The sequence below is a fragment of the Mesitornis unicolor genome, unplaced genomic scaffold (genome assembly GCF_000695765.1).
Source record: "Mesitornis unicolor isolate BGI_N332 unplaced genomic scaffold, ASM69576v1 scaffold2542, whole genome shotgun sequence".
Lineage (NCBI taxonomy): Eukaryota > Metazoa > Chordata > Aves > Mesitornithiformes > Mesitornithidae > Mesitornis > Mesitornis unicolor.
In genome coordinates, this window is record NW_010169653.1 from 1 (window position 1) to 12,628 (window position 12,628).

The 12,628-nt window shown below is 36.6% G+C and overlaps 1 protein-coding gene across 1 annotated transcript; it reads left to right on the forward strand.

The window, feature by feature from the left end:
* The first annotated feature begins 5,524 nt into the window (after positions 1-5,524).
* TROVE2 (TROVE domain family, member 2) lies at positions 5,525-12,231 on the forward strand. Its single transcript, XM_010179401.1, has 8 exons — positions 5,525-6,104; positions 6,624-6,844; positions 7,092-7,238; positions 8,678-8,815; positions 9,135-9,251; positions 9,988-10,101; positions 10,557-10,703; positions 11,980-12,231. Exons 1-8 carry the CDS (start codon positions 5,525-5,527, stop codon positions 12,130-12,132), a joined length of 1,617 nt encoding a protein of 538 aa, XP_010177703.1. The 3' UTR covers positions 12,133-12,231.
* Positions 12,232-12,628: the final 397 nt, after the last annotated feature.

Sequence of the window (12,628 nt, forward strand, 5' to 3'; positions counted from 1 at the left end):
AGGCCCTGCCCTGCGGCCCCTCCCAGGCCGCGGCCTCACAGGCAAGTCGCGCCTCCCGGGGGAGCGCTGAGGGCGGGGGGAGCGGTCTGGCCCCTGCCAGGGAGCCCTTGGCGTCGCGGGGGTGTGGGCTCCCCTTCTGAGTGGGGAGCGGGCGATCTCTTTGGTGGGGATGTTGGAGGAATCCGGGGAGGCTGTCTCTGTAAATGGCCACCTCCTGCCTGGCACCTGGGCGTTGGAAAATCCGTGAGGGGATTAAAGGCCGTGTCGGTTGGGGTTACTCGGCCTCTTCGCCGTCAGACGGATCTGTTCTCTTTATACAAACTGGCAGCTAAACTCACGAGGTTTTGGGTACCAGGTTTTTCCTCAAAATTTTTTCTACTTCAGCTAACTACTTTTTCTCTCTAGTTAATATGTTTTTAAGCAAATTTTATAGTAGAAATTTTTGAGAAAATTTGTTGTTTATACAGTCTGGTATCTCCTGTACTGTCATCATAGTGTGATCATGCCATTTGTGATCTGGGAAATGTTCTCCTAGCATTCCTGTTTGTATAGACAGGCTTATTTTCTGAAGTAAGAGGGCTTATGTTGTCAGAGCACTGCCATAGTGCAGGTGTATTTTGTTACGATAGCTCAGTGTGATGGTTATCGTCTCTGCTCAGTAAACTAGAAAATGTTCTTTGTAATCTTTAGTTTAATGCTTATGCAAAATTCTGAGAGCAGAGTGGGAGAATGCAGTTTCTTACAGAACAAAGTGAGCATGGTTTTGAAGTGTTTGAAAACAGTTGGAAGTGTTGCCTTTAAAACATCAATGCATTTTTTTCATAAACAACCTGACTTGATCAGAGTTTAATTCTGTGTCTTTTCACTACAAAGTGAGTTCATAATTGTTAACATAGCAATTTAAATTTAAGAACTTGTCCTGGTTTACTGGGATGGAATCTTAGAACCAGTTTTCTGTTCAGGAAAGCTGCATTTCTACAAAGACTACAATACTCAATTTCATGGGAACCAAGTGATAAGACACTTCATTTTAGTTTTTGGCCAGTGCTGGTGTGTGGTGATCGAGGTCATGAGCTGAAGAGGTGTAGAAGCTGAGGAGGGCAGAAATCCAGGACAGTTGACTCCAGGCTGGCCAACAAAAATTATTCCATGCCATAAATGTCACACTCACTATAAACTGTGGTGTGTGCTGGGGGTGTGCCTCCTCCTTCAATGGCTGCCATCCCTAGAGGGACTCACCCAATGGTCTGTCCCTGAGACCTCCTCCCTCACTATATTGGCTGAGTATAACTTTGTGTACTTTGTATTAATACTGTTTTTTCTTATGTTATTAAATTTGTTTCTATTGTAAGTATCTGGTCTGTTGCTTAAAAGGATTTTCAGATTGCTGTTTACATTCCAGTAGCTCAAAAATTGGAAATGTTATGGAGACAGAGTATCATTGATAAATCTTCCATGAATGTTTGAAATTCAGGTTCACTGCTGCAGCTCAGCAGATGAAGAGTAGGTTTATGGCAGAGCATATGTTAAGCGCATATTTGCGTTTATCCACCTGCGAGGGTGAAAGTTGTCTGTGTTGTACAGGTGTTAAAGGAGAAAGTAAGTTTGAGGTCTGGGCTATAGCTTTGGGAACTTGAGAGGTTGAAATAGGAAAAAGGAGTTAGAAATGGCCAACATGATTTAAATAGTTCAACACTGGATAAGTGCTTTTCCAGTAGATCCTGGCAAAGTTAAAATTTAATAATTCTAGTGTGGCTGTTCAGTAGTGAAATTACTGGTTTGCATCAGCAGTTGCAGATTTCAAGGCTAATTTTTAAAACAGAAGTTTAATTTTAAAGAATTCTTACTAGGATCTAAAAGATCACGTTGGTTTGAAGCTCTTTTTACATCCCCAAGGCAGCAATAAACCGTTTGAGATAAGTCTGTTTTGTATCCTAGATTGTTTATCAGAGGACGTTAATAACTTTATTAAAAGTTCCAGAAGACTTGTAGGTATTTTAAGTGAGATAGGCATTGCAGGTAATTAATTTCATTGTGAAATACTACATGTCATTGAAGAAGATGACTGAGGACTGAGTAAAAGTGGTTTTCTGTCCCATATGGGTTTAAGGATGGCAGAATAGACTGTATGTACAAATGAAGCAAAATTTTATTATCAATTATAATAATGTGATTGGGCTAAAGGACATAAATGGGAATATCTACTGCAGAATGTAAGTGCAATAGTAACTGCTTATTAATTGGCATTTACTAGATCTGGAGCAATAACTAAAGCAATATTTTAAAGCTAGCTTAATTATTGAATAGAGATTTATGTTACCCTATTAGATGACAGTGGGTAGCTCCCTTTCACTCGCCCTCTGAGAAGTAACTGTTGGAGAGGCATCTCCGCTCGAGAGAGGAATGACCAAACACACCTCATGGGGGAAGCGTGTAAGAATCTTGCCTGATCAAGAATGGGACTGGGCTTTATTCTATAAAAGTCACTGACTGTCAGTCCTTTGTTGCTAAGCCAAATTCCTTGCTCAGATTAGCAAAATGTTCTTCTCTCATAAGAACATTGTCCTTTTTTTAATCAGTCTTCCATTTTTCTCCCCATCTGGGTCCAACTGATCCAGAGTGTTTCCAGCACCAAGGGATAATGTGACCTTCTAGCATATCTGGTAGTTTTCTTTCACCAGAGGGCACACAGAGTGGGGAAGTGTCAAGCATTTTCCCCCACTGAGGCAGAGCATCCTGCTGTGGTTCACAAAAGGTAGAAATTGTAACAGCATCTGTTTTAGTAGCTCATAGGATATTCCTGAGAAGGCAAATAAAAAAAGCTCAGCTTCAGGAAAACTAAGGTAGTTTCAGAAAAACTTGAAGTGTACATTTGCAACTATCTGTTCAAATACAGGTTTGTGTCAGAGGCCTATGGATACCAGCACATTCCGCTTTTCAGTGCTATGAGTCCATACAAAAGTAAACGTTAAAATTATCCATTATTAATGTGTGTACGTTAGGTTTGTTGTACGGTGTAATAGAGAAGTGCCGCAGGACAATTGTTTTTTCTCTGATGATCAGCTGTAAACTTCTTTAATACAATGCAGTTAACATGACACTGCATATTCACCCATAACAATGAAGTAGCAAAACTTTTGCCTTTCAGGCAAACCTTCGATGGAAATACTGATCTTGTGTTACAGTATTTTATAAACAAATCTAGATTTCAAACCAGATAAATATTATTTGTCATTTTAGGAATGTTATAATTATTTCATTTAGATTTCGTTCCCATTCTCAGAGTGGTAATGATAATGGTAGCTAGTTTGTATTAGTGACTAGAAAACGACGAGTGTGAGGACAAGCGAGACTCTAAATGAGAATTACAATAAAATGGACGTATTAAATGGAACCTGTGGAAGTGGAAAAATGTAGGAAAAAACCTAAAATACTTGAAGTAGTGCTGATGTTTCTTAATATAATCAGCAGAGTGAGATCATAAGCATTTTGCTTAACCAAAGGCGTGGTCCTTCCAGTTCAGTTTAAGTCTTACTAAACCATAGGTGACTGAAAGGAGTTTTCCCATTAGCCTCATTTTAATGTAGTAATACTTACTATAGCAGAGATATGAAAGATGCTACAAGAAGCTATTCTCAAGATTTCATATACACGGAGAACTTGTTACTTGTGCGTGATCCTTTATGCTTTCCATTCTTATTTTGGCTTCATGTACAATTTTTTTCTAATAAATAAACTAATTTCAGGATTTTTGTGATTTTAGGATTTTTTGTTTGTGTTTTGTATGTTTGTTATGAAACATTACCTAACGTTTAGTGAAAGCAGCTAATTGAAATACATTGAGATAAAATGCATTTAGACATTAAAACATGCTGATACGGTTTTCATGCCTTGCAAATACCACCCTTAGATTTTTGCATACTTTAGATGTCAATGAAAGACAGCTCAACCATGATGTGTATTTAAACTGGTTTGGCAGGAAACATGGTTAGAATTAAGTGTTAAGAAAAACACCTGAGCACTGGTGCTCTGAATAGTACTATGGGAGATATTTCCAAGTTATTTTTTAACTGAAACGAGCATTTGTAAACCAGGTATCAGCATATGGCTTCTATTGTTATGATTGTAGCAAGTTACAGAATAGAATGGAATGATTATTACTTAATTCTGGATGCAGACAGCATGTCACAGCAGATAGGCAAGAGTGGAGGAAGGGCACATTTCTGTTCTCTTGTAGAGAAAGGAAAATTCTATATCAAAGAGAAAGTAGGAAAACTGTTTCTAGATCAGTGCGTTATTTACCTAAACTGGGAAAAAAGTCTCTGTCCACATTAGTGACATTTGTTTGTGCTAGCCTGTGCGGGTGCATGAAGCAAAATGGCTTTTATCTTCAGTAACCAAACAAGCCTGTTAAAAGTAGATAGCTGCAATTCTCAAAGATTGTTAAGTGATTTATTGGAAATGTCATTTGTGTGTGTGCTCAGACTTCGGTGCATACATATTTTAAGATCATATGCAGTTTGATGGATTGGATTATTAGTGCTTTTTTAAAGTAGGATCTTGTGATGCTATTTAATGTCTTACTATTGTTTCTTGACAACTGAGGAAACAGAATTTATTGTCGTCATATTAATATTTTGGCAATAGTGGTGATGGTGAATTTTCTTTCCCTTACCCTGCTGATTTCCCTTCACCTACATTTATTTCAGTTTAAATGTTATGGCTTAAATTTAAGCATGCTAGATGCTTTCCAAGTAAGAGCAGTGTTGTTGCCTAAAAATATTGCAGCTGAACTCTCTTACAACTCAGGAGTGTATAAAGACCTGAAGGATCATGAATTTTGTGCAGGTTTTTTTGCTTCTTAACCTCAAGTGTACAGCAGTACAGAAATTTTAATGCCTGTGTGTTTTCTTGGGTCTCACTTGAAACAGTAGCCTATTTGAGCCTGTAATAAAGGTATTTTTTTAACGACTATCAGTTGTTAAAAAGCTGTTGACTAAGCCTTACTGAAACCCACCATATTTAAGCTCTCAGTCTTCTGACTCAACAGTTTTTCAGCATTTTAGTTCTTTATTTTAGCATCATGTTTCTTCAGTTGGTCAGTATTACGAATTCTTCAGCAGAATAGAGTAGGGCAAGATCTGAGTTTTGAGCAATTTAGTATGCAATCCAAACACCTACCGAAGAAAGTGGTCTTCTATATTGGTGGCAAAAGGGCATGACACCAGTCATGTCTTCTGTGTGCCACTTACTGGGGTTAAGTAGTTTTGAAGTTGGCTTTAAGGAAATAGATTTGTCACCATTGTAACTCAGAGATCTTTTTTGGTGTCCGTCCCCCAGCTGATATGTATTATTGCACAATTAGAGTATACTTTTACCAAATTGATGAAGGAAACATTGTAACTGTATAGATAAGATAGATTTACTTTGCTAAGAAGTGATAAAAGAGTAGTGTCATCAAGTTCTCACAGTAGTTCTTAATAAACTTCATTATTTTTCAACAGACCGATTGGAAGTGTAAACAATGGAGGACGAGGAAAACCAAGTGCAGCTCCTGAATGAAAAGCAGGTGCCAAACTCTGAAAGTGGTTATATGTGGCATGTCACCGACATGAATCGACTGCAGCGTTTTTTGTGTTTTGGTTCAGAAGGTGGTACTTATTACATCAAGGAGCAGAAGCTGGGCTTTGAAAATGCTGAAGCTTTAATAAGACTGATCGAAGAGGGTAGAGGTTGTGAAGTTGTTCAAGAAATAAAGACATTTAGTCAAGAAGGCAGAGCAGCAAAAAAGGAGCCCCTGCTTTTTGCTCTTGCAATTTGCTCCCAGTGTTCTGATGCAAAAACGAAACAAGCAGCCTTTAAAGCTGTTCCTGAGGTGTGTTGCATACCAACCCATCTCTTTACTTTCATCCAATTTAAAAAAGATCTGAAGGAGGGCATGAAATGTGGCATGTGGGGCCGTGCACTGAGGAAAGCTGTTGCAGATTGGTACAATGGAAAGAATGGCATGGCTGTTGCTTTAGCAGTAACAAAATATAAACAAAGAAGTGGTTGGTCTCATAAAGATCTTCTGAGGTTGTCCCACCTAAAACCTGCCAGTGAAGGTAATAAATTTTTATTTACCTGAAAATACTGTGTTTAAAACCTCTTATATTTATTGTGGAACTAGTTTGGAAACCCAGGTACCATTATAGACTGATGATTTCTTAGTGATGGTATCCTGTAAATTGCGCCTTAAAAACATGAGTGGTCTATCAGAATATTAGAAACTGACCTGTTTACCTTCAAGGTAAACAGTTTGTTCCTTCTTTTCCTTTGCTTATGTCAACAGAAGATAAAATAATACAATTCCCTCAGTTTGTTCCTATTTGCCTACAAATGATGAAATAACACTTCTTCATTATTTGGGAAGATCTGTTGGTTTCAAATACATTAGGGTCCTTACTTCTAAGATGAATAATACAGTAAATAGTACTACTGCTGGAAGTTGTGTGTGGCTGACCTTTATTATAGTTGGTTGGCAGATCTGACAATGAAACCTGGCAAGTCATTTACTTGCTAGAATGATAGATGCCAGTTTAAAGATGATAATCCTGCATGGAAAATAATTTTCTTTTCAACAGGAATTGCTATAGTCACTAAATATATTACCAAAGGGTGGAAAGATGTCCAAGAGGCTTACAAAGACAAAGCAGTTTCTGCTGAGACTGAACAACTTTTAAAGTATCTGGAGGCTGTGGAGAAAGTAAAACGCACAAAAGATGAACTGGAGGTTACTCATTTAATAGAGGAATATGGTCTAGTTAGAGAGCATCTTCTGACAAACCATCTGAAATCTAAAGAGGTAGGTAAACTTCATTAGCTTTCTATTATCTTTATAGTTACACTTTTCAGAGTGTTATGTCTAGATTTCCGTAAAAAATAGCCCTTATGCTGTTTTTCAATTTATTTGCTGAAGTAGGTAGTTTAAAATAATTAAGATCTTAGTATAATTTGTACATTAATCTAAAAATAGAGTTACTTCATGTATGGGTGTTGGTTCTTGTAGTTTGAGAATCTCTTTTCTTTTTCCTCCCTTTCTTTGATCATAGGTTTGGAAGGCATTGCTGAAGGAAATGTCCATTTCTGTATTGTTGAGAAATTTAGGAAAGCTGACGGCAAATTCAGTGCTTGAACCACGAGGTTCAGAAGTGGCTATAGTGTGTGAAAGACTGAGAAATGAGAAACTGCTAAAAAAGGTAAGAACACTTTCATAATCTGTGGGTTTTAGTCTCTTCCTAAATTGCATTTCATCAGGCAATTTCTTTGCAAAATAAAAGGGATGTTCTTTGTAGGAAATGTGTAGTTTAGTTTTCTTAAAAAACTGCAGTGGAATATCTGGATTTGTATTTTAAAACTTGTATTTATCATTTCTCATTTGCTGTTTACCCCCTATTTCTGAAACTCTTATACAAATTAAGTATATTGACAACTAGAGCCTTTTCTTAAGTTAGGGCAATGGCAAGCTTTGCCTGTTGGGTTCATGCATTGCTTCTAAGTAATGTGATTTAGAATCAGCAATACGAGCTTAAAAAGTGAGTGGGATTCACTTGTGCAGGATCCTAGGAAGTGAATGAAGAAACTAGAGTAGCAGCTGAGAGAGAAAAGAAGACAGAACAAGGAGACTTTCTCCTTTCAGATTTGTTTTCTTACCTCTTGGATGGATAGTAAAGCAGAAGGAAAAGAGGGTTCCCCAAAGGGAGAAAAAAATTTCAGGAATTTAATGGGAAATAGAAAATAAAAGTGGCTTTTTGTAAGAGTTTTGTAGGTTGGGGAAATTAAAATTTGGACACTTTACTTCTTCAAGACCATAGTTGAATTGAGAAGAACAACAGTAAGTCTTTTTTTTACCCATCCCATTGCTCTTCCTCAGTAACATAGTTACTGAGACACTGGAGAAGGGAGAGCAAAGATGGTGGCTTCATACCTTAATGGAAAACAGACAATGGACAGGCATTCAGATTTGCTAAAGTTTGGTGCTGGTAGTGATTAATGACTCAAACACCTCTTGAGGAAAAAGATAACAAAATGTTGATAAATCAGTAAAGCTAAGATGTAGCTTAGAATACTTAGCATGCAGCAGCCAGAGATGTGGTTTGTGTAGAGAAAGCAAAAAAAAAACAAAAAGAAAAATAATATGTTTAGGCTGTCTCCTTATAAGAAAAGAAAAATGAATGTTGTATTCTGAAAATAGTTTATTTGTCCAGTGTTACTGTATCTGATACAAAACTAGTTTAAAGTTTTTTCTTTTCCTAGCTCAACACCTTTTCCCTCAGCAGGACAGGGACTTTGTCTTACTGTAAGCCTATGATAGAAAACAGCACTGAGTAATCGTAGACAGAGCTGTGAAATTTCACCAAAATTCTGGTGATGACATGAGATAACACTTGGAATTCGTTGGAGGATTCTGGAAAGGGAATGAGGTCCATTACCAATAACTGACAAGTATCAGTTTGTACAACAGCTGTGTAAATGAACTCTTTGAATGTAACAAATTTAAAGTAGCTATGCACTAAAACAGATTTTTGCAGTGGGTTCTTTTTTAGTTTTAGTTTGTTAGTTTTTTGTGTTTTGGTTTTTTTTTTTTGGTAGGAAGATCAGATTTTCAAAACCTACTGTTGATTTCTTTCGCCTGTAGGGTAGAATACATCCATTCCATATTTTGATTGCATTAGAAACCTATAAAGCTGGACATGGAAGCAGAGGGAAGCTTTGGTGGCGTCCTGATGAAGACATTTTAGAAGCTTTAGATGCTGCATTTTACAAAACTTTTAAGGTAATACAGTTCTTCAATTTGTTAAGTTTTTTAAGAATCCTCTTTTCTGAAAGCTTGTAAAATAATATGGAAAAGCTTATTGAGTGGTTAAGACTTTTGAAACTTTACAGCAAATATCTTAGGAATTGGGATTTTGTTAAAGAATCAAAATTTCATTATATATTCAGCTTTTGCCAACATTATTGTCCTAATGTTACTCCAGGAAGAATGATAAAAAGCCCTACTTCTAGGATTGAAAGGAGATGAAGGAAGAAGAAATTAATATATTAATTGTGTATACCTGTTTTCTTTTTTTTCTTGTTTTCTTTTTTCCTTTTAGACAGTTGAACCAACAGGAAAACGCTTCTTACTTGCAGTTGATGTCAGTGCATCAATGACACAGAAAGTTTTGGGCAGCGTGCTCAATGCTAGCACAGTTGCAGCAGCGATGTGTATGGTGAGGCATTAAACTTCTTTATTTATAACTATTTGCAGCTTGACCTACTCTTTTGGTGCAAAGGTGCTCAAAAGCTAGTTAGAAGTCAGGAGACTTACGTATAATATTTTTTGGGTGCAGAAGGTGTGACCTTGTGCCTTGCTGGTAGACCAGATGCTTAAAGCTACTGGCAACCAAATTCAGAAAGATCAATTTGAAAAGGTTGGTTTCCAGTATAAATCAAAGTGGTAAGGCTGCTTTTTAGCTTATCTTAGCTGAAAATACATTTTAATGTTTTTCAGAAACATTCATAGAGTAACAGAGATTGGATGAAGAGATTTTGGGATAGGTCTTGTGTGCATTTGAGTGATCAGTCTGGCCTTTGTGTCACAATCACTTTCCCTTTGGTTTGATATTCTAAAGCTTCTTGTGTATTTATATTATACAAGACTTGAACTTTGTGTTTAAAAATGTTTAATGTTTTATGTCAGAGGGGAGAGAAGAACTATGGAAGTATCTTTACTTACTAATATCAGTATCTTACTAATTAGAGCACTCTTTAGCTCTGATTTTTGTTATGTTTATGTGCAGTAATATTACAGGATATTTAAAGGGTAGAGTGAAGCGTTAGTGCATATGAGGAGTCATGCTGACTTAAATACAAAAGGCTATGACATGTTGTGTGTTTGGTAGGGAATACCTTGATTCAGACATAAAATTTCTGATAATACAACGAAATTATTTTTGTCTTTCTCAGGTTGTAGCACGTACTGAGAAGGATTCCCATATTGTTGCCTTTTCACATGAGATGATCCCTTGCCCAGTGACGGCTGATATGACGTTACCTCAAGTATTAGTGAAAATGTATGAAGTATGTAAAAAAAAACAAAAACCAACCCAAACCCAAAAAACCAAAACTTAAACAAAAATAGGAAATAGCTATTGCTAACATCAGTGTAGAAGTCTCAGCAGTTACATTGTGTTTTCTTTGTAAACAAGCCTAGTACTGTGCTTATTCTGTATCTGTATAGTAACACACTGGAGTTTTTTTCTTGCTTTTATTTAGAGAAAGTCCAGCAAATGTCAATATTTCAGCTGCTAGATACTAATGGCAGTATTAGGTCACAATGAGTTAGTTTGAAAAGAATATTATAAAAACAAACTAAAAAAACCTGGACAAAACTGAAGTGACATGGATAAGTGAACTGTTGTTTAACAAAGAAGCCTCTGTGTGTAGTAAAACATGAAGCTTACATAAAAAGTAATTTTTTTCCATGTATTTTCTATTTTCTGTATTAATGTGTTCCATTTTATTTTCTTTTTAAGATTCCAATGGGTACCACTGACTGTTCCCTTCCAATGATATGGGCTCAGAAAACTCAGACAGCTGCTGATGTCTTCATTGTATTTACTGATAACGAGACCTTTGCTGGAAATACTCATCCTGCAACAGCTCTTAGAGAGTACAGAGAGGTAAATATGCTTCTGACTGTTTATAATTGATGAACACAGTACAAAATAAATACCAATTCTAAAGATGTTTTAGAGACTGAACTAGTTGTGGCTTTTTTCAGTAAATGATTACGTATTGTTAAAAATGGATACACTGCGGTTTAGGCAGAATTAGTGCACACATTGCACTAATTGTAGTATTTGAAATCACTGAATTGCTAAAAGGATTTGTAACTATCCCACACTGCTTGGTGTACTGCAGTATCAAAGTAAAATTGTTTGGTGTTCTGGGAATATATGAATTTCTACATTCTGTATATAATTGATTAAATTTTTGTAAGAAGTTCTTACAGAATGAAAGTTGGCTCACAGAATTAAATTCAGCTTTGATGTCTGCACTAGATATCAAAGTTTAAATGAAGTCATGAAGATTAGCCTGTAGGGAAGCTGTGAATATGATAAGGTGATAGTATCTTGTGAAGAAATCTCATTATGTGTTGAAGGGTCTACTCTAAGCTGTGCAGCTTCAACATTTTGAAATGGAACTAAGAAAAATACCTTCTCCAAGCACATTGTTATTAGAAACTCAAATCAGCAAAAATCTTGTGTGCTTTAAGGGAACTATTTTTAAACTACAAAAAATGCTTTTTGGCAAGCTTGTATGTATGGATTTTAATCTTCGTATCATGTCAACCTAGTTAAAATTAATTCTAAAACTCTTTAACTTACCCACTCTGTCTTAGTTTTCTTGGTTGAGATTAGCTCCCATTCCTAAATTTGGGCATTAAACAAAGAGTTCCTGTATTCTGACCTTCATGCCACTTGCAGTGCTTTACCTTACAGGTTACTAACCTGCAAATTCCGCCCATTTAGCAGAATTGTTGAGGACGCAGCTGTTGTTCAACCAACGTTTGGAAATGCTTGCCTGAGACAGAAACACACTCTTTGAATCCTATTAGATGATTTGACAATTATTAATGAAAGTTTGCTCTTGGAATGAACTGCAGAATAGCAAATGCAATGTTTACATTTGAAATAATCTACGAATCTTAGTATTGCAGGGAAGTTGTGCTATTATACCTCATTGTATTTCCATTTATTGAAATATATCTACTGCAGGTTAAGTACGGTGTTAACAGGCAGTCTGCAATTCTGGTTATGCCATATCTAGTTTCTATCAGTATGCCTATTCACACAGTGGTTTAGACGAGCGAGATAGCAAGAGTTGGCCCTCTGGCATGTTTAAGTTAATGTATACGTTGTGTTCTGATTTTTATTTTTTTTGTCTTTCCTCTAGAAAATGGGTATTCCTGCTAAATTGATTGTTTGCGGAATGACCTCAAATGGCTTTGCGATCGCAGATCCGGATGACAGAGGCATGTTGGATATATGCGGCTTTGACACAGGAGCCTTGGATGTTATTCGAAACTTCACATTGGATTTGATTTAATTTTCTAGTCACCTGCTCTTCCCAGTGGGTCCATTGCTGGCAACAGACTTCACCCTGGGAACTCCCAGCCAAATACACTTTATTAGAATATGGCACATTATATACATATCAGAATGTTACCTTTTTGTGAAGGGAAAACGAGAAAAGTGGATGAGAAATCTCTTTTCTCTTCTTTTTCCTCTTGCACAGAAGTTAAAATCGCAGTGGGAAGTTTGCTAAAAGTAGCTACAGGGTTACACAAGACATAATTTCGGTTTTAGTAGATTATAAATATTGAGAGATTTTTAATTGCCCCCCTCTCCCCCTCCTCACTGCCCCCTGTTGCTGTGAAATGCTTGTTTGCAAGAATAAATTGATGAGTTACACTTAGAATGGGGCAGGAAAAAGTGAGTTTAGTATTTTTAATAATGTCAGTTTAACAGCAACTTTGTTGAGAGGAATTTTTCTTTGAGCTTTTTTAAGGTTTTGTATTTTAAACAAATTGCTAAGGTTCAGC